At 40.4% G+C, this 18,930-nt stretch overlaps 1 protein-coding gene and 1 long non-coding RNA gene across 2 annotated transcripts in view; one reads left to right on the forward strand and one right to left on the reverse strand.

Moving 5' to 3' along the window:
• Tfb1m (transcription factor B1, mitochondrial) overlaps positions 1-16,222 on the reverse strand; it is a 46,744-nt gene extending 30,522 nt beyond the window's left edge. Inside the window, exons 1-4 of the mRNA XM_021221484.2 lie at positions 16,052-16,222; positions 13,813-13,964; positions 4,333-4,441; positions 2,737-2,888 (exon numbers count right to left, since the gene is read on the reverse strand). Coding sequence (XP_021077143.1) covers positions 2,737-2,888; positions 4,333-4,441; positions 13,813-13,964; positions 16,052-16,184 — 546 coding nt within the window. The 5' untranslated portion in view covers positions 16,185-16,222. The remainder of the gene's footprint in view (positions 1-2,736; positions 2,889-4,332; positions 4,442-13,812; positions 13,965-16,051) is intronic.
• Positions 16,223-16,298: 76 nt separating this feature from the next.
• LOC110338555 lies at positions 16,299-18,328 on the forward strand. Its single transcript, XR_002381303.1, has 3 exons — positions 16,299-16,380; positions 17,006-17,171; positions 18,000-18,328. It is a non-coding gene; the product is annotated as an uncharacterized LOC110338555 (long non-coding RNA).
• The last annotated feature ends 602 nt before the right edge of the window (positions 18,329-18,930 follow it).

Below are 18,930 nucleotides of genomic sequence, written 5' to 3' on the forward strand. Positions count from 1 at the left end.
GAGATCTCCCTGTCTTAATCTTCTGGATTCAATCACCACTGTGTCTCAAGATCTCCATACCAAGATCCAGATCAGAAACTTCTATCTCCCAGTCTTCAGATTAGGTTCACTGGTGAGCCTTCCAATTCTGGATTGTAGTTCATTTCAAATATAGTCAAGCTGACAACCAGGAATAGCCACTACACATTCCATGAATTATAAACTTGATATAAACTCTATATTCATGCAAAAATTTAACTAAACTTTTGTTGAAAAATAATTACCTACGGTGAAGTCAAAACAACACTATCATTAAAGCCACAGCTGCAGCTGAGTCACTGAAAACATGACTCCACTGCTTACGCCTCTGCTCCCCACTCTTCCCTCAAAGAATCAGGAGAACTCAATGCTTTGGATGTCTATTGTGTTGTTCAAGAACAACCAATAATCCATCAGCAGAAGAGAACAATCGAGCACTGTGGTATAATCAGAGATAGCACCCTAGCCACTCAGCTGTACCCTCCACCTTCCCAGTATTACCTTTTGCTGCTTCACCCCCACCTGTACTTGACATTTTATTCATTTATCAGTAATTCAGTCTTGGATTTTCCCAAGCTTGTGTAACTATTTCCTCAATACATGTAAGCATGACAGGTACTTGGTCAAATTCCTGTCTTAACCGACCTATCTGACCTGGGGTTCTTCCTGACGACTTCCCTCTCGGCTGGGACACCTCACCATTTTTCTGGTGTCTCTAATCACAGCAATGCTTCTCTGGGCTTTTGCAGAGTGCTACTGACAAGAGCCCAGTGAAGAGCGGATGATGATAGATGGGCTGAGCTTTATATGCTAACAAGAATAAAATACAATTTACTTTTACTGTACACAAAAATCAATCCCAAGTGAATTATGGATAGAAAAGTGAACAGAAAGAAACCTTTATGATCTCTAAACATAAAGTGATTTCTCCAGTAAGATATGAAACAGCCATAAATTAAAAATGGAGACTGTCTGATCTTTAAGAAAGGAGATTAGAGGGAGGGTGGAGAATGATGAGAGAGTAATGGGGCGTCTGTGTGTGAACAGAATCAAAGTGCATTGTCTAGGTATGTGTGAATGTGTTGGAACAAAGCCTGTCATTCTGTATAATTCATATACATTAGTAAAAAAGTAAAAGAAAGGAAATGTCAGATTCCCAAAAGACACTGTAAAACGATGATGATAATCTAAGCGCAGAGAAAGGAAACCTGCAGTACAGTGCAATAATAAGGGATTAGTACAGAGAATATGTAATAACTGCACACCAGCAAACAGAAGATGATCCAACGGAATGATCAGCAAGGACACGCAATTCAATGTAAAATACCCAAGTGACCCAAAGATACAATGGTGCTCAATTTTTTAAAAATTCTGCAAAGATAAAAATGTGTACAACACACCTGTGGTGGTTTGAGTATGCCTAGCCCATGGAGTGGCACTGTTTGGAGGTGTGGCTTTGTTAGAGTAGTTGTGCCCCCTGTGGGTGTGGGCTTTAAGAACCTCGTCCTAGTTGCCTGGAAGCCGGTCTTCTCTTAGCAGCCTTCAGATAAAGATGTAGAACTCTCAGCTCCTCCTGCACCATTCCTGCCTGGATGCAGCCATGCTCCTGCATCGATGATAGTGGTCTGAATCTCTGAACCGGTAAGCCAGCCCCAATTAAATGTTGTCCTTCTAAGAGCTGCCTTGGTCATGGTGTCTGTTCACAGCACTAAAACCCTAACTAAGACAACACCATTATTCCTAGATTAATAAAAATGTATAAGTCTAGTACTACCTGAAACTGGTAAAACTATGGAGCAAAATGAACTCATGCACACACTGCAGGGAGGACTACAAAGGCCTGATGACTGCAGAACCGTTCAGAACGACCTGACAAGGATGAAGCTGTGTCTCCGCTTCTCATGCACACACTGCGGGGAGGACTACAAAGGCCTGATGACTACAGAACCGTTCAGAACGACCTGACAAGGGTGAAGCTGTGTCTCCGCTTCTGAGAACCTGTCTTACCCAAAGCTTGCCCTTGTGCCTGAGAACTTTCATGACAGTTTTGTTCACGACACTACAGAACTGAAATGAATCTTGGGTCCTCAGGCATGAGACTGGACAGATTACAGAAAGGGTGGGCAGGACATAAAGCAATAAAATAGAGCAATGAGCAAGTGTGAATCCTAAGTTGTTTACAATAAACACACACATATCATATGATTGCTTTTAAAGAAAGCTTAAGTGGACAAACCTAAAGCATATGACATGCACAGACACAGATCTATATGAGAGGACCACAGAAGGGAATATCAAAAACCCAGTCCTTATTATCTTGGTATTGGGGAGCAGAGAGGAGATGCAACCAGAGTGAGGTGAGGCTGTAGGAGGCAGATCCTTTCCTTAAGTTTACTCTTGCTGTCATGTCTTGCAAGCTGCCCAAGTTCACCGTGGAGATTCACTTTGTAAACTTAGAACACTCAGGCCATGAGCAGGCACCACTGAGGTAGGTGGGGTGCATGTGTGAATACTGGCTGACAATATAATTCACAGTCTCTACTGGGAGCATCTAGTAGTCTGTTTACCTTCATTACATGTCTTAACTTTTGGATGGCTTTTGTTGGTTTTTCTGCTTGTAATGGAAAAGCCTTACCATAGAAAACACAGTGATAAGTATAAAGCAGTACTTTGTGGGGATCTGGTCATACCATGAAATGTCCAGAAGAAGAGACTTACCTCAGCTACTTCCTTTTGAAACGTTAACGTCATCTTAGTTCTGCCATAAATGAAAGGGCCATCTTTAAGAGAAATATTTTCAAGCCACTTGATAATCAGTGGAGTTGAAACACTAAAAGGCAGATTTCCAATAATATGTACATTTGGAGGATCTGTTTGGTGGGAATGGGGAGAAGACAATTTGCAATGAGGACATGAGTATATTCTGAGTATGATCTTAATTAAACATAAATTTAACTGAATATTATAAGAATCAAAGGAAGGCATAAAAAAAGATACAACTTGTTATTTTTCAGTTCTCTTTAAAAGCACCCCAGACACACAATTAGCTTTGTATTTATTGAGGAAAAAGTTCTATGAAAGTTGGCAAAATTAGGTGTTTTGAAGAAAAAAGTAATTTTCTTTAGTCACGATGAGTTTAAAATACCTGTGGGGCTGTCAGATCATCAGATGCCCAGGGTGGGGATACAAGCTGAATCTAAGATCTGAATGAATGACTGAAATATTTAGGTGAGAAATAAAACTAGAGGGATAGAGTAATCTAGGCAAATCCTTTGCATGGGAAGATGTCCCAAAGAAAATCTCAGACTCAAACAAACAAACAAACAAGGAGTGAGTTAAACAGAAGTAAAACAAAAAACCACAAACACCAAACCTCCAAACCCAGTGCAAGAAAAGTTCCAACCACTGAGGAGAAGGTGGATTCTGATAATCACGAACCCCGTGCACAGGAGTCTTGAAGTGATACACCAATTGCATGACAGATGCAGACAGGAGGCTGTGAGCCTAACATGGCTGGGCCAGTGACAGAACTGCGGCTCTGCGCCCAGAGGGTCAGTTTGAAGGCAGAGACTATCAACACAAGCTACTCTGAAGGAGCCTGACCCTGGGGAGGCCAGAGACACAGGTGTGACTAGATCTGTCAAAATCCCTCTTCCACTTACTCTGAGTTTCTGTTAGTAATCCATATGCCCTATATTATCTGATTTCCTAAGAGCTGGACACTACAGCTAACCAGTAAATGTCCTTGAAGAAACAGTGCCTTGGATAGTCAAGAGTCACTGTCAAGGTCTATGGGTGGCCTGCTTTACAACATTTGAAAAATAGTAACAATAGTTTGTGTGGCATCATAAAAACAAAGTTTAATTGCACATAAACTAAAACTTGAAGATATAAGACAAGGATATTAGAATTAGGGAAAGCTCAACCAGGAATGGTAGTGTACACCTGCAGTGCCAGCACTTGTGAGGATAACACAGGAGGGTTCTCAAGTTCAAGATCAGCCTGGGCTACATGAGGAGTTCTGGGCCACCCTCAGTTACAGTGTGAGACTCTCCTAGAAATATATATCAGAAAAACTAATCATGTTTTGGAAGAAAGTATAAAAGCAGAAAAAAAAATTACAATGCATAGCATCTAATTTTGTTCAGGTAATTTTAATAGAAATATATAAACACAAGCACCTTATAATAGATATGCAATAGTTGATAGAAATATCTATGATATGAATGACCAAGTACACACACACACACACACTCAAAAAAAACCAAACTAACGACCCTTCCAACCACCTACTCCCAAACCAAAGGCACTTACCATCTTCCCACGGTCTTCTAATGTTGTCTGGAAAAGCCTTTTCTATCTTGTATGTCAGCACATCTCCATGAACAATTCGAAGTTTTCCAGGTGCTGCATCAGAGAGCATCTAGTTTACAAAAGGTCAATACAATGAGCTCATAAACTTCAGGGCAGCAAAGCTAAAAATCCTAACCCTGCCCAGCATTCATGGGTGGGACAGTTGAATGCTGTGTGAGCACTGATGAACTGACATGGCACTGGCCAATGAAGCCACAGTGTTTCACAGTGAGGGGTTAGGTAGTAGAGAATACCACCACAGCTCCTAAGAGGTCCTTATTCTGACAGTCAGAATGACTTGGGTTCCTGCATGGGATTTTTCCATAACTTTGACTTCTATCTAGAAGAGTTAACATAACACTAAGAGACCTTACCGTGAGATACTGAGGATTCAGAGTAAAGTGCATGAAAATGAGCTAATTCAACTAAGCCTGTAAACATTAAATGTACACAAAAGATTCTGCTTGTAACCAAACTTTTAATGTAATCTCTGAGTAAACCCAAACTAGGAAGGAAGTCTTTGCCAGGTCAGGCGGCATGAGACATTCTGAGACCCTCCTTATCCACAGCATCCTTACTTTCCTGAATCACAGTCATGTCAACCTAAAAATAATCCTGCATATCTTTGCATCCGTTAGCTCTCAGCCTATTTCTGGTTTTGATCATGTTTCCTTTTTCCTTCAGCTTTTCTTAGCACAAAAGACAAGAGTAAGGATGTGGGACTTAGCTCTGGGGATGAATACTTGACAGCATATGAAAATCTGTGTGTTCTACCTTAGCTCCACCAAACCAAACTAAACAAAATCTCTTTGTACTCTCCTTCGTTTGAGTCCTTAACATCATATACTAAAAGCTGGCCTTAGCTCAAATGAGCCCCAAGACTGAGTCGAACAGGGTGTGAAATCCTGCATCCACTACAAACCTTTCTTCTTGCTATTCTTGCTTAAATTGCAGGACTGACCATCAGTGAGCATCAGCACTGTTGATGCAGACTGCGTGGAAACTGTGACCCTCTCCACTGTCTCAGTTCCGTGCTCAGAGTACCCTGCTTCCATGCTGAGATCCAAAGGACAGTCTAGGACTATGGAGGGATGGCCAACAAGTTCCTGGAGAATTCTGTCTCTGCTCTTTGTCCCTCATGTCAATAAAGATATTTCCCTAACACTGCCTTTTGTCCATTTCAAAAACTGATGGAAGGTTGAAAGAGGCCTCAGAAAAGCTGGAGGGTGGACCCTGAAGTAAGGCACACAACTTGTGGACTGATGTCCCTCTGTGTTTATCCTGTGGCAGCACGGAGCCCCAAGGAGCCAGGCGACAATGCGATTGCTTCTCCCTTTGCTCACTGTGGCTTGCCCATAGTTCCTGGCAGCACTGCGTATGCTGTCAGTCGCACACGTGTAGGTTTCTTTCTCTCTGACAACTGTGTTTCTTTGGGGAAGATCTGCTTCTTGCTTCCTTAAGAGTGTCCACAGTGACAGCAGTGCAGAGCAGGTGTTTAACATGCATTTACTAAGCAAAAGAGTATGTGAATACTAGACAGAATTCAGCTTTTCATGAAGCTGAAAACTACTGTATACATTTGTCCCCAAAATTTGTGGAGTACAGGAATTTAGCTCAGTAAAAAGTGAGGCAAGATTATACAAAAATAATAATTTGAAGTACATATCTGAAATGCCTGTATTAGGAAAAGTGTGAACATTTTAATTTTGATCAGTTAATTTGATATGGTTTGTCAAAATAATTGCATACGCCTGACATTAATATACTCAGGAATTATTTTAAATCAGATAATCTGTTTTAGAAAATGCAATAATTTCAAGATACTTAAACTGAGAGTGTTCTTATGGGCTGTTTGATAACTGTATGTATACACAGTGAATTTAATGATAACACTTACCAATAATGGAAAGGGCTAAGTTTTTTCTGTAATTATGCTTCACATAATTAAAACAAAACAAATTAACATATCAAAAAACAAAGAGGCAGAACGAAGATCTTTCATTATACAATGTCAATGTATAAAAAGTAATTAAGTAATTAGTAATTGGGACTAAATCAAAACAATGTAAACCTGCCTCTTTGGTATTAATAGAAGTGTTCTGATAACTGTTTGAAATGTTAATGTTTTCCATATTCTCACACAACTGCATACTAAAGCTGATAAAAATAGCAATCTTCTTCCCTCTCCTCCCCAATACAAAGCTGTATTCCTATTCTATTTCTTTTGGACTTCCACTCAGATTTAACACTCAGTCAAGCAAACCAAATTTACCTTGCGGAAGGTCAGTTTCCTCCTTGACAACTGTGCAGCCTCAGCTTCCCTTGTCCCTTGTTCCCTTGTCCAGCAGGAGGAAAGAGCTGGAGTGAAGCCTAAGGCAATTATGGGGTTGGGGGGGGATATGCTAACCCAATTGAACTGGTATCATGATTATAGAAAAATGACCTTTTAAACATCTAAAACAATATTCTGCAACAGCACATACAGATTCCCTGTACCCAATCAGGGATAAGGGAAAACTGTTCTCATCAGATCCTACTACTGTGTGTATGTGTGTGTGTGTGTGTGTGTGTGTGTGGTGGGGAATCACTATTACACTTCCAGAACAACCCTGAGTGTTACACTTTAGAACCCGGAGACAACATGAGGGGTTCAGAGCACAGCCCAGCATGCTAACAGGTGAGTATTTGCACAGCCACTCTCAAGCTGTTCTATTATTTTAATGTTAATTTTCAATATATTCTTCTAAAATGGCTTTGAGTAAAGGATTTCACTATGGCTAAAAAAAAGTAAAAAGCCAAATCATAAAAAGGAGAAGCATACATATAAAAATGACTGCTCCTAACACTATCAGAAGAACTGTCAGCTCTCGGTGTGCATAATGGCAGATATAATTCTTAATCCATGTTAGAAATAATTATACCAAGTCCCCAAGAGAGAAAATGTTTATTCTTGTACTAGGTTTTGTAAAGTTACATGGAACAATATAATGGCCACACCTTTAATAACCAGATAACCACATCTTTAAGGCCAGGTAGCATATGCAGATGCATTCTTTCCTCTGGGAATTTAAAGTCGTGATAATGTTTCTCCAGGGCTGTAACTATAATCTCCCTAGCTGGCTTTTTGGCAACTTAATTTGATGAGGAAAGAACTTAGGCAATTCTTGAAAGTTAGGCAGAAATTAAAATTTCCTTGAGAACAAAAAGAACCACATCAGATAGCTATTTGGTGTGCTTCATGCCACCTTGGCATAGTAAGGGGCTCAGAGCAGTCAACACTGTGTGAGCTAAGTATTAACTAACTTCATCCTAATTTGTCATGGAATGGAGCCCCAATACTGCTGGAATAAATACTAGCAGAAGGGCTAGGTAGAAATCTAAAGCAAACATGAGAAGAATCACAGGTATATGAGAAATAGAAAGTTAAAAAAAATATCCAAAATGGACGGAGAACTGTGGGATTTAAGTAACTTTCCTTACACAGTGTTCACACTATCATGTGTCGGCAAGCACACTCCTCTAGGAAGAAGCTTGCGGAAGTGAAGCAGTTTCCCTGATGACCTGAGGTACTGAACAGGGGTTATGGAGACGTCGACCACTCATTACAGGATGACTTTCCACTTGGTCTCTGAAGCTTTTCTACCCCCTAGTAACTGCTGCTACCACAGACCTGCTTCTGTGCTCATCTCTACACTTGTGACTCACGTGGACTAAGGCATGACTTTGGCTATAAATGATTTGCTTCCTTGAGGAGTTCTGTCCTGTGATGTACTATGGTAACTTACACGTTTATTTAAAGTAGTCAAACTAATAGAAAGGCAATCTTCCTTTCCAAAACTGCACTACAGATAAAAAGATGACAAAAATCTCATTATCTTTATAATTAAAAGCAGACTTTTTTGCCACATGTCAAAATGGCTTTTTGTAAGGGAACACTTTAACACTTTATAAAGTGACAGGAAGTGAGACATTATAGGAACTGTCCATCCATTCATCTATCTACTGGCTCAGGTAACTATGACTCTCGTGGTGGGCAAGGGGAAGGCAAAGCTCGAGCAGCTTCAATAACAGGCAGAAGGCTAGTAAAGGGCACATCTCAGATTTGCACAGCAGTCATTTGATTTTTGCAACCCCTGGAACTTTCCTCCACACCCATCCCAAAAAGCCCAATGCCATACTAACATAGTCAATGATTTCCTTTGTGTCTCCAAATTCCATGAAGAAAGCACATAACCTATTGGTTGAGATGAATCCTTGAGCTTCCTACACTAAGTGCAGTATTAGATACCACTCTCCTTCCTTAAACCAATAAGTAAATACACACACACAAATAATTTTCAGGTATTTGTGTATATTTTTCATACAAAATACTAATTCTGTGTTATACACTATAAATTTGAATAAATTTGCCATTGTACGCTACACAAGTGTATTTTTTTTACAATGAAATCAAAATAAAAAAAATATGGAAAAATGCAAACATTTCTTTTCTTTTCTTTCTTTCCCCCCCCCCCCCTTTTTTTTTCCGAGACAGGGTTTCTCTGTGTAGCCCTGGCTATTGTGGAACTCACTCTGTGGACCAGGCTGGCCTCGAACTCAGAAATTCTCCTGCCTCTGCCTCCCGAGTACTGAGATTAAAGGCATGTGTCACCATGCCCGGCCTGGCACATTTCTAAATGGCCCACAAGTCAAATATCAATCAAAAGGAAAGCGGAGGTTAAATGGGCATTTTGAATTTCTTCTGAAAATTTTCTATAACTCTAGTATCTCTAAAGGAAAACAAAGTATTCACTGGCCAACTCTTCATGAACATTAGCTTTATTATTCTAATTATTCTAGTTGCTAGTGGGTGAAACAAACAGAAAAGAGAATAAAAATTACTTTTAATGGAATTAAAGAAAAAAACATGACATCAAAATTTGTGGTTTTCTGACAAAGGAGAAATTTATAGCATTAATTTATGAGAGCAAAAAAAGCTTTAAGTCAACAACTCGGTGACTGCCTTACAGTAGCTACAGAGAAAACAACAAATTAACCCAGGGTAAAATGAGATTCCAGAGCACAAGTCAACACCATTGAAAACAGAAAATTCAATGAAAGAATTGCTGTATTTTAGAGATCGATAAAGTCAACTAATCTATAAGCAGGTCAACCAGAAAAATAAATAGGTATACATAAATGGCCTGTATCATAGAAAGGAGATGTGGATTACTATAGATTTTACATATGGTTGGGCTAATATTAAAAAATTACAATTCACCATATTAACACATTAAAAAGAAAAACATTTCAATAACCCCAGGAAAAGCTTCTCTCCTCCCCCTCCCTTCAAATCCAATGCTCATTGATTCAAAAGAAAAAGAAAAAAAAAAAAAAAAAAAGAAGAAGAAGAGGAAAGAAAAAAAAGAAAGAAAAGAAAACAGCATCCCTTAGCAAACTAGGACAGAAAAGACTTCCTGGGCTGGAGAACGAGACCGAGGACAAAACCCCATAAGCAGAACAAAGGTCTTTAGTGTAGAAAAACAAAGGCATGTGCTTACAAAAATGTTGCATGCTAATATGCGAATAGCTTGCTATGCAAATGTTAAGAAAGTCCATCAAAAGGTGAATATTTACAAAACGGAGATATTCACATGGTGGAGCGTTATAGCAACACAGAGAAAGGTGCTGATAAGCACCTCGGCATGTGTAAAAATTATTATGAGAAAGAGACACATACGACATTAACCAAAGAGTACACACAAAACTACTATAGTCATCTATAATGCTAAATAAGAGGATAAACTCTTCCTTACAGGAAAGCTAATCAGGTGTCAGGGATAGGCAAAGGGAGAGGGAAACAATGCCTTGCAGGGAACAAGTTCTCACAAAGATGCTGGTTACCACATTCAGTGTGAGAACAGTGGCACGACATATCAGTAACTTGAGTATCTCCTCTAAGTCTGGTTTATTATGCCTCAATTCAATGTCAATGAAACTGGAAAGCAAAGAACTTACTGGTGAATGCTTCAGAAATATTACCTATCATAATTACTAATGTATGAAACAAAAACTGAAGAAGAATCTAGACTCCTTGTCAGAAGAGACATTTCTTACCTTATCTCCAGTTCATGAATGGGAGAAAATCTATTGAGGTTTCAAGTTTCCTGAGACACCCATTGTACTGGCTACTTTTGTGTCAACTTGACACAGCTGGAGTTATCACAGAGAAAGGAGCTTCAGTTGGGGAAGTGCCTCCATGAGATCCAGCTGTAAGGCATTTTCTCAATTAGTGATCAAGGGGGGAGTCTTGGGTTCTATAAGAGAGCAGGCTGAGCAAGCCAGTAGAAGCAAGCCAGTAAAGAACATCCCTCCATGGCCTCTGCATCAGCTCCTGCTCCCTGACCTGCTTGAGTTCCAGTCCTGGCTTCTTCAGTGATGAACAGCAATGTGGAAGTGTAAGCTGAATAAACCCTTTCCTTCCTAACTGCTTCTTGGTCATGATGTTTGTGCAGGAATAGAAACCCAGACTAAGACACCCATTATAAAATCTCCTTACTCCAGGACACAGAGAAGCCCCTCAGTCACAAAAAAGCAAGCAAAGGAAACGACCACAAAGCGCTGACAGGGAAACACACAACCTGAGTGGTACAGTACATTGACAGAAGGCCATCTGTTGGTTTTAGCAGTCTCCTGGATCAACTCTTAATCACCACAGGTGCTCAAGACATGGGGACAATAACATGATGTTCACAAACATTCAATAAAGCCAGGCATGGTGGTGCATGCCTCTAATCCCAGCACTCAGGAGGCAGAGGCAGGCAGATTGCTGAGTTTGAGGCCAGCCTGGTCTACAAACTGAGTTCCAAGATAGCTGGGGCAATGCAGAGAAAACCTGTCCGGAAAACCAAAAGGATTCACTGAATGCTTACCAAGTGTCAGGCCCTCACTAAATTCTAGTAACAATCCCATGATTCACTGAATGCTTACCAAGTGTCCGGCACTCACTAAATACTAGTAGCAATGCTATGAGTAAAACAAGGAAGAATACATGGGATTTTCCACCAACAGGCACACACAAGTCACACAGTCTAAGTCAATCCTGTATCCTGGGGTGAGCATGAATGTCCCTTACCATAAAATATACCTGTGCTGCTTTCACACATTGGACATGTTTCCCTACCCTCCCTACACATAAAAGGGACACTACATGCTATCATCAGGTACTGTGTTCCCCTATAGCAGCCTCATGATTATTCTGTAACAACTGAATTAAGCTGCAAATGACATACTTTCAGCCAGAAGATACTTTATAAATTATTACACTTTCTTTAAAAAGTAATTTTACTAGCTTAGGAACCACTAAAATGGAATCCTTAAAACAGATTACCTATTTCTGCTTTTAGTCAATTTTATGATTAATTTAGGGCATCTAACAGAGCATAGCTTTACACATTGAAACATTCTTTACAGGAAAAAGAAGTCTATTTGATAATTTAGTACCCATCATTTCTTCTTAAGGCAAGTTCCTTTCCTGCAAGGAAGACACTAAGAATTCATTTTGCTGCTTGTGGTATTGCTAAGAAATCAAATGTATATTCCCTGTGATTTATCTTGGATTAGCTTTGATATTTAGACAAAAAGCAGTATAACTTCCTGATAATGTTACTATTTACTTTTACTATCAAAGGACACATTTAGTCAGCATGCTAAGATACACACACAACAGTCAATGAGGATTTTATCTCCCACATGAGACACTGTTCAATGTCTGCTTTGTAGTAGAGATGCTGAGAAATAAAGACCAGGTCTTTAGTCGTGTGTTACTTACATTGCAAAGGGACAGGACAGGCACCAAAAAAGAGCAATATAGACACAGTGTGCACAGTGACTGGCAGAAATAACAAGACAGAGCGTCAGGAGACAGGGACTCCAGGGATGGTGCTGGGTGACAAGGGAAGGGTGGTGGTTGCTCTTTTAATAGCTGAACAGAGGAGACTATATAAATTAATATGGAGATTAATACAGATTTTATTCACCCTCTGACTAATGGGAAAGAAGGCTATCGTAAATGGGGAAATTAAAAAGCCCTTTTGAAGGAGAGTCAGTGTGCTCTGTATCCACTGAGCTGAAAGAACAAACAAGGAGAGTGACACAGTCTCCATCAGCTTCTTTTTGTCATCACACAATCTCACCAAAACCAACAATATTCTTATTCCTCTGCCAACTGGGATGTGCTTCTTAAACAAAACACCTCACACTATTAAATATCGTATGTGTTCAGGAACATTAGTCATGTATCATTCCCAAAATTAAGTCAGCAATCTGAAATGAAATCTGACGGGCAACTAGATACAATTCAGTATTATGCAATTATTTAACAGAGGAAAACTAGGTGAAGCTAGGTGAGAAAAAAAATCACTACATTTCTACAGAAGTCAAGTGCCCACAAAAATCCTAGATTTTAAAACAAATTTTCTCAACCTATTCTAACATACACAATAAATGTTTGTGTATATTAGTTTTAAAACAACTTGCCTTTTTTTCAAGTGGAAGGACATGAATAGTTTTACCTTTCTGTTACAGTCACATAATAAATTGCTACTCATATGTGCTGAAAGCTCAGGGCTTTCTTCAAGTTTTAGAATTATACAGGAATCAAAGGCCACTCAGTCATCAAGTATGTTTTATGAGGAATTTCTGTACAAGATATCTGATATAATCCATCTTAGGGTTTGCAATGTCTTAAAAATTTCAAACCCTCAAACCTGCCTTTTTAATATCCAAGTCCTTGTTTTACATTGTCCCTGGAACCATCAAAACAAGCCTATTCTCTACTGCCAGCCAGTAACAGGCAGCGCGAAGATACTCACTCCAGTGCTCTGTCAAGGGGAAACGTCCACAGCACCCGCGTGTCTAACACTGCACCCAGAAATAGCACTCAAACTCACACAGTCCCGGTGCAACTTCTTTCTTCATACGGAAAAATTCTCTCATTAAAAAAATGCTTAAACTCAACCAACTAATTCTTCGTGATGAGGCTCTAGCGTTTTGCGTGGGAAAATGCTATTTGAAGCCTAAAGAAAGTTCTTCAAAGTCATGCCAATTGGTCACTCTTATGGTGACAATTGGTTACTGCTATTGACAGTTACATGTATTTTTATTGCTTTCTAAAGAACCAAGCCCTACAATGCATGGTTTAGAGATGGTTAGTTTATTTAGCATCCATGTGGAAAGTGTTTTTGCTCAAACTGTAAGCAACAGCCCTTGTGGGGACTCCTGTACGCCAAGCAGCTTTCTGGACTTCTGTAGACTCTACAACCCTAAGCCCTGAGCTAGGACCTGGAGAGCTGCAGTTTGATGGACTGTCTGCCCAGTCAACATGGGGACTTTAGAATCATGGCCCAAGACTTCACCTGGTTTATGCCTGTTGAAAAAAATGACACGTTTTAAGCATCTCACCTGTAAACCTGGAATAAATCGCGTGTCCTTTTCAACCACCAGAAGCTCAGCAACGTTGGCATTGAGGATGGATCTTGTGATTCCCCCAGGCCCGGGACCCACTTCATAAACATAAACATCTGCTAGACTGCCAGCTTTCCTTACAATTTTGTCTAAGTTTAAAAAAAAAACAAAAAAGAAGTTTTAGTTACCTTTATCATCACAGTAAACTTCATAAGAATTCTCAATGGCCACTATTGATTTTTAGCTCTCACTTGAAACTAATACATAATAGTTATCAATATTGTACACCACTGTACTGCACCAGTTACTTAACTGAAGAGGATTATCCCAACAATTTCCTTAACTATCTCACCAACCAGCCCAAGCCCTGCTGGCTGACCATGCAGCCCTTGCAGGTCGAGCTCGGACTCCTGCACCTGTACTCTGCCATTCTCACAGGCATGGCTCAAAGAGAACGCAGTAAGTCCCCATTTCACCTATGGTTATTTGGAGGTCAGAATGGCAACCATGATAAATTCCCACATCACTAGACACTGAAATTTGAATTCTTCATCATTTACAGAAAAACAAGTTTGGATTCACTACCAGAAATTTTAAGCTTTGCAAATGCTCATGTTAAGATGGAATTACTAATTGTTCAGTTAGTTTAAGTTGGCAGAACCTAAGAAATCAGACACACATAAAAGTAGCCACTGTAACTAACCATCGCTCTGGAAAAAACACAATGGACTGGCTTTATTAACTGCAAGATATTAAAACTCACACCTCCTTGGATGGTGGAAATTTTGTTACTGAATACATATTAGGACTTCTTGTCACTGTACAGTCCCAGTTGATGGTTATTATCGATCTAGGTAAACTTAAAGGCAAAATGTTGCTTATCTATTCCCAAACAGTATTGTATTGTACAGCTACAGTGAGAAAATCAGCCGCCCTAGCCAGCTATGAGTCTTGGTACATACATGCCCTAACCTAATTCCTGCAGCTACCACTCTTAATTTATCTGAGCTGCACACTGTCCTTGTCTACTGTTTAATTTGTACAATGTCATAAAGAAAAGCAAATGGCTGGAGAGAACCTCGAACCAAGGTGGGGATTCTAAAACCAAATCATTGTTTGGTTACCGGTTACCAACTGGTCTCTCAGAGGGCATCAGTCATTATTAGGCAAGGGAATTCAGAACTTAATATTCTCAGTTTAAAAATGGAATGTAGCAACAGGTGGGACAGTGGTTTCATTCTTAAGCTTCTCAGGAAAGCTAAAGTGCAGCCAGACATCAAAGACTAGCTGTTAACGCCCTAAGTTTGGGTTTCATCCCTGCTTCACCTGAGTTCTCTAGGACAAACACCTTTATTTGCTTTCACTCTGGTTCCCCTACACACAAAAAGACTGAATAGAGAACTTAAGAATCTGGAACTTACTCCAGGGACACACAAGAGAACATAGATAACAAATTGAATGGCTGGTGATGTAATTCAACTGATAAGAGTGCTTGTCTAACATGTGTGAAGCCCTGGGTTCCACAGTCAGCAATCAGTAACTGAGCATGGCGGCATATGCTTTTAATTTCCGTTCTAGGGAGAAGGCAGGAGGGCCAGACACTCAATAACCCCTGCCGTATAGTGAGTTCAAGGCCAGCCTTAGACATAGGAGACTGCATTTCAGCAGAGAATGGTACTTTATATTTAGTATGTGCTAATGACTGGGAGAAGATGCTAGAACTAAAGAATCTAGAAGTAGGTATCCTAAGGTCCTTGTAGGCCTTTGTATCAAATAAAAGATGAGAAAACTTAAGTGGAGTTAACTGTTTTACCCAAATTAATACTGCTACGGGTAGAATAAAGGCTCCAAAAACAAAAAATAAAAGTAACTTATGCTTTGTGGTCCATGTAATCAAAATTAACTTTGGGGAGGGTGTGTGTGTTTGAAATAGAGTCCCTCTGTTTCTAACTGGAGGCAATCCGCCTGCCTCTGCTCCCCGAGTGCTGAGATTACAGACGCACTTTACTGAGCCGGGCTAAGGAGAGGCAGGTTGGGAATAGGGTGAAGGGGCAAACTGCACTAGTTCAAATCCCGCTCATCATAAAGCGCCCGCAAAGCGGTCCACCAGTCGTCGCCCTAGCCCGCGAGCAGGACCTGAGGAGCAGCGCTTGACTGACAGCCGCCCGCCCCAACCCGCTCCATCACCCGGCCCGCGCCCACCACGGAGACCCGGGCGAACTGACGACTCAGCCACCTGTCAGCCTCAAGTCCAGGAGGAAATTCTGGGAAAGCTGTTTCACCGCTCGCAGTCCGAACAACTTAATGATCTCCCGAATGGTGGGCAGCGGGGGAAGGCGGAAAGTGCCGAGCTTCCCCGAGGCAGCCATGGGAGACCGACGTACATAGCCACGCGCGCCGCGGCTGGAAAGGTGCACACGGCGCGTAGGGGGCGGGGCCTTGGAGAAGACTGCCCGCCTCTGAGGCCACCTGGTTGGATGGAGAAACCTGCCGGAAATGACGAAGACTGACAGGAAGTCTGTATGTACTGGGAGCTCAGGACGCGTCAGGCCGGAAGCGGTCCAGGTTGGGAGAGGAGAGGGGGCGGCGGCTAGAAGGCGTGGTCTTTGTAACCCCGCCTCTGGGAGGCTCCGCAGGCCTTTGACGTTCCAAAGGCTTGACTTTTGATTAGTAGCAGGAAAGATGGGGATTGGTTGCTTGCTGTTTGTAGACTGGTCCCCGGTCCCCGACCCCCGTAGGCTAGATACTTTTTATTTCTTCGCGTCCATTACTTCTTTCAAAACTTAGTTCCTTAGAGAACTATAGGCTTATTTAAGGTAAGCCTGCTGAAAATCGAGTGTAAGACTTAGACTTTTGAGCAAATGGCTGAATGCCAGCCCGTTAACAGCACCCCAGCTTTAACCAATAGCAAGAGACCGACTCAAGTAAAGCAAAACAGCTAACCATAACCAACTAAACTGTGTCTCTAGATAATTTCTCTTTTCTTGCCTTTGAACAGTCCCTATCCATTTTCTGGCCGGAGTTGTTTGAAAGAATTCCAAGGGCTGCCTAATTTTAGAATGGTGAACGAAAGCCATTCCGGATCTTTAAATATGCTGTAATTTTGTCTCTTGAGCTAAGCACTTTAAACTTCGAGAAGTGTTTTTGATACCACTTGTTACTATTTCACATTCCCTTTTAAATCTCTCAGGTGTAGTCTTGCAAAACAGGACACATATTGCTAACTTCCGCTTAAAGTAGGGTCAAGAAAGCCCTGCTAGGCCACGTATTTCATAAAGCTGGAAGATCACAGATTCCAGCTGTAGTCTAAGTGCACACGCACGCGGTGGCTGCTGTTTTTAAGCAATGCCAGGATGGTCTGCATCAGGACCACTCTTTTAGCCTTTGAAGATTTTCTAAAGCTCATTCATGCTGCAAGCATTGCGGTCTCTCCACTGCTCTCAGAGTGAACCATGAAGGGGTTGCTCTTTAAAAAAGCTCAGCTAAAGAAATGTGTGCCAGGTCTCACAACTGAGTGGTTTGGAATTATTCGCTCACCAATTGTTACCATACAGATTCGGGTAGATTTTATTATGACATAGTGGTGAAGGTGAGACTTAGGGCCGTTCAGCTGCTTCCCCGCTCTTCAAAGTGGAAACGCAAGGCTTACTCATCAGGCAGGGAAACCAATGGAGAAAGGCTATTTGAGGGTTAAAATCCAAGTACCAAGAGAAGACAAATAAGTTCTGTCTTCCTGTGATATCTGAGAACACAAGAAAGAAATGAAAACTCTTAAAACATTTTTAATTTTTCTTTTACTTTTACTTTTACCTTTTTCGTTCTGATTTCATTTGGTTATAAGTGAATCACACATTGTTTATGGTTCTGGTAGTTTAAAAAAAAAAAAAAAAGCTAATGGAAAACCAGACCACTCTGGGCCGGGTGGAGAAGTAAAAAGTCCACATATACACTTTAGTCTTTGCTAGATCAGCAGAGACGATGGGCTGACTGATATATCTCTTTTAGAAAGTGAGAATACGGTGGCAATTTCCCAAAGTGTCATAAAAAAATAGAAGGTGTCTATTCAGGTAATTGGGCTTTGTTTGTTTGGATGGTTGGTAGGTTTTGTTTTGTTGTTTTTTGTTTTTTGTTTTTTGTTTTTACTTCTGTGTTCCTTTGGAAATGTTATGACCCCTGTACAGCAGGGAAGAAATACCTGCAAGTACATCATTGCACCTACCCAGGGTCACCAGGGTCACCGGCAATGCATCTAGAGAAGATACCCCGAGTTCTTAATGCTTCAAGTTCCAAGTTCAGTAGCCATGCTTCTCAAATACTGTATCAACTGAAATTATTTTAAGTTAATTAACATGTTCATTTTGTGTTATTTAAATGTATAGAAATATAAAATTAGGTATAGACTTAGATCTACAGTTTTCATATGACTACTAAAATCACACAATAAAAATATGCAAACCCACCAAACAAACGCACATGGCTTTATGATTTTATAATAAAGATGCCATAAAAATCACTACTCTTTCTGTTGTCTGGATTCGTTTCTTTCTAGCTCAACTCATTCGTGCTGTAGTGTATCACATATAGTAGGATTCTCTCATAAGTTTTCTGGTTTCAAACAAATCTGCTAAAAATCTGTCTCTTTATCACAAGGGAGAACTTATCGAGTGTGTCTGTTTCTGCTTTTTTATTAGCTTGGGAAACAACTGAAGTCAAATCATTTGGCACTAAGGTTGCAAAAACTGCACACACATATGTCAATCTCAAGAAGGATGTTCAGGTGACCCAGTTTGTAGTCACATGAACTTTTAAAAGCAGTGATATCAACCAAAGTATTCCAATGATCATAAACAGCATGTTAGATTTCTAAGAAGTCATACCTAGGTCTAACTAGGGACTTCATCGTGTCATCTTTACTGATCTTCGTCTGTTACATTGTGTCCCATTTACAAAGCTATGTCTAGGGCCACTTCATTCAGTTCTCATTTAAATTCTTTATTGAAGTTTCACAAAGGCATCCAGTCATTGTCCCTTGCTGGTAAGTACTGGAGCTGAGTCAAAAATTCACATCTTTTGATTTTTCTGTGCTTTTTATTAACCTTGTATTAAATAATTATT

Source organism: Mus pahari, chromosome 21 (assembly GCF_900095145.1).
Source record: "Mus pahari chromosome 21, PAHARI_EIJ_v1.1, whole genome shotgun sequence".
Lineage (NCBI taxonomy): Eukaryota > Metazoa > Chordata > Mammalia > Rodentia > Muridae > Mus > Mus pahari.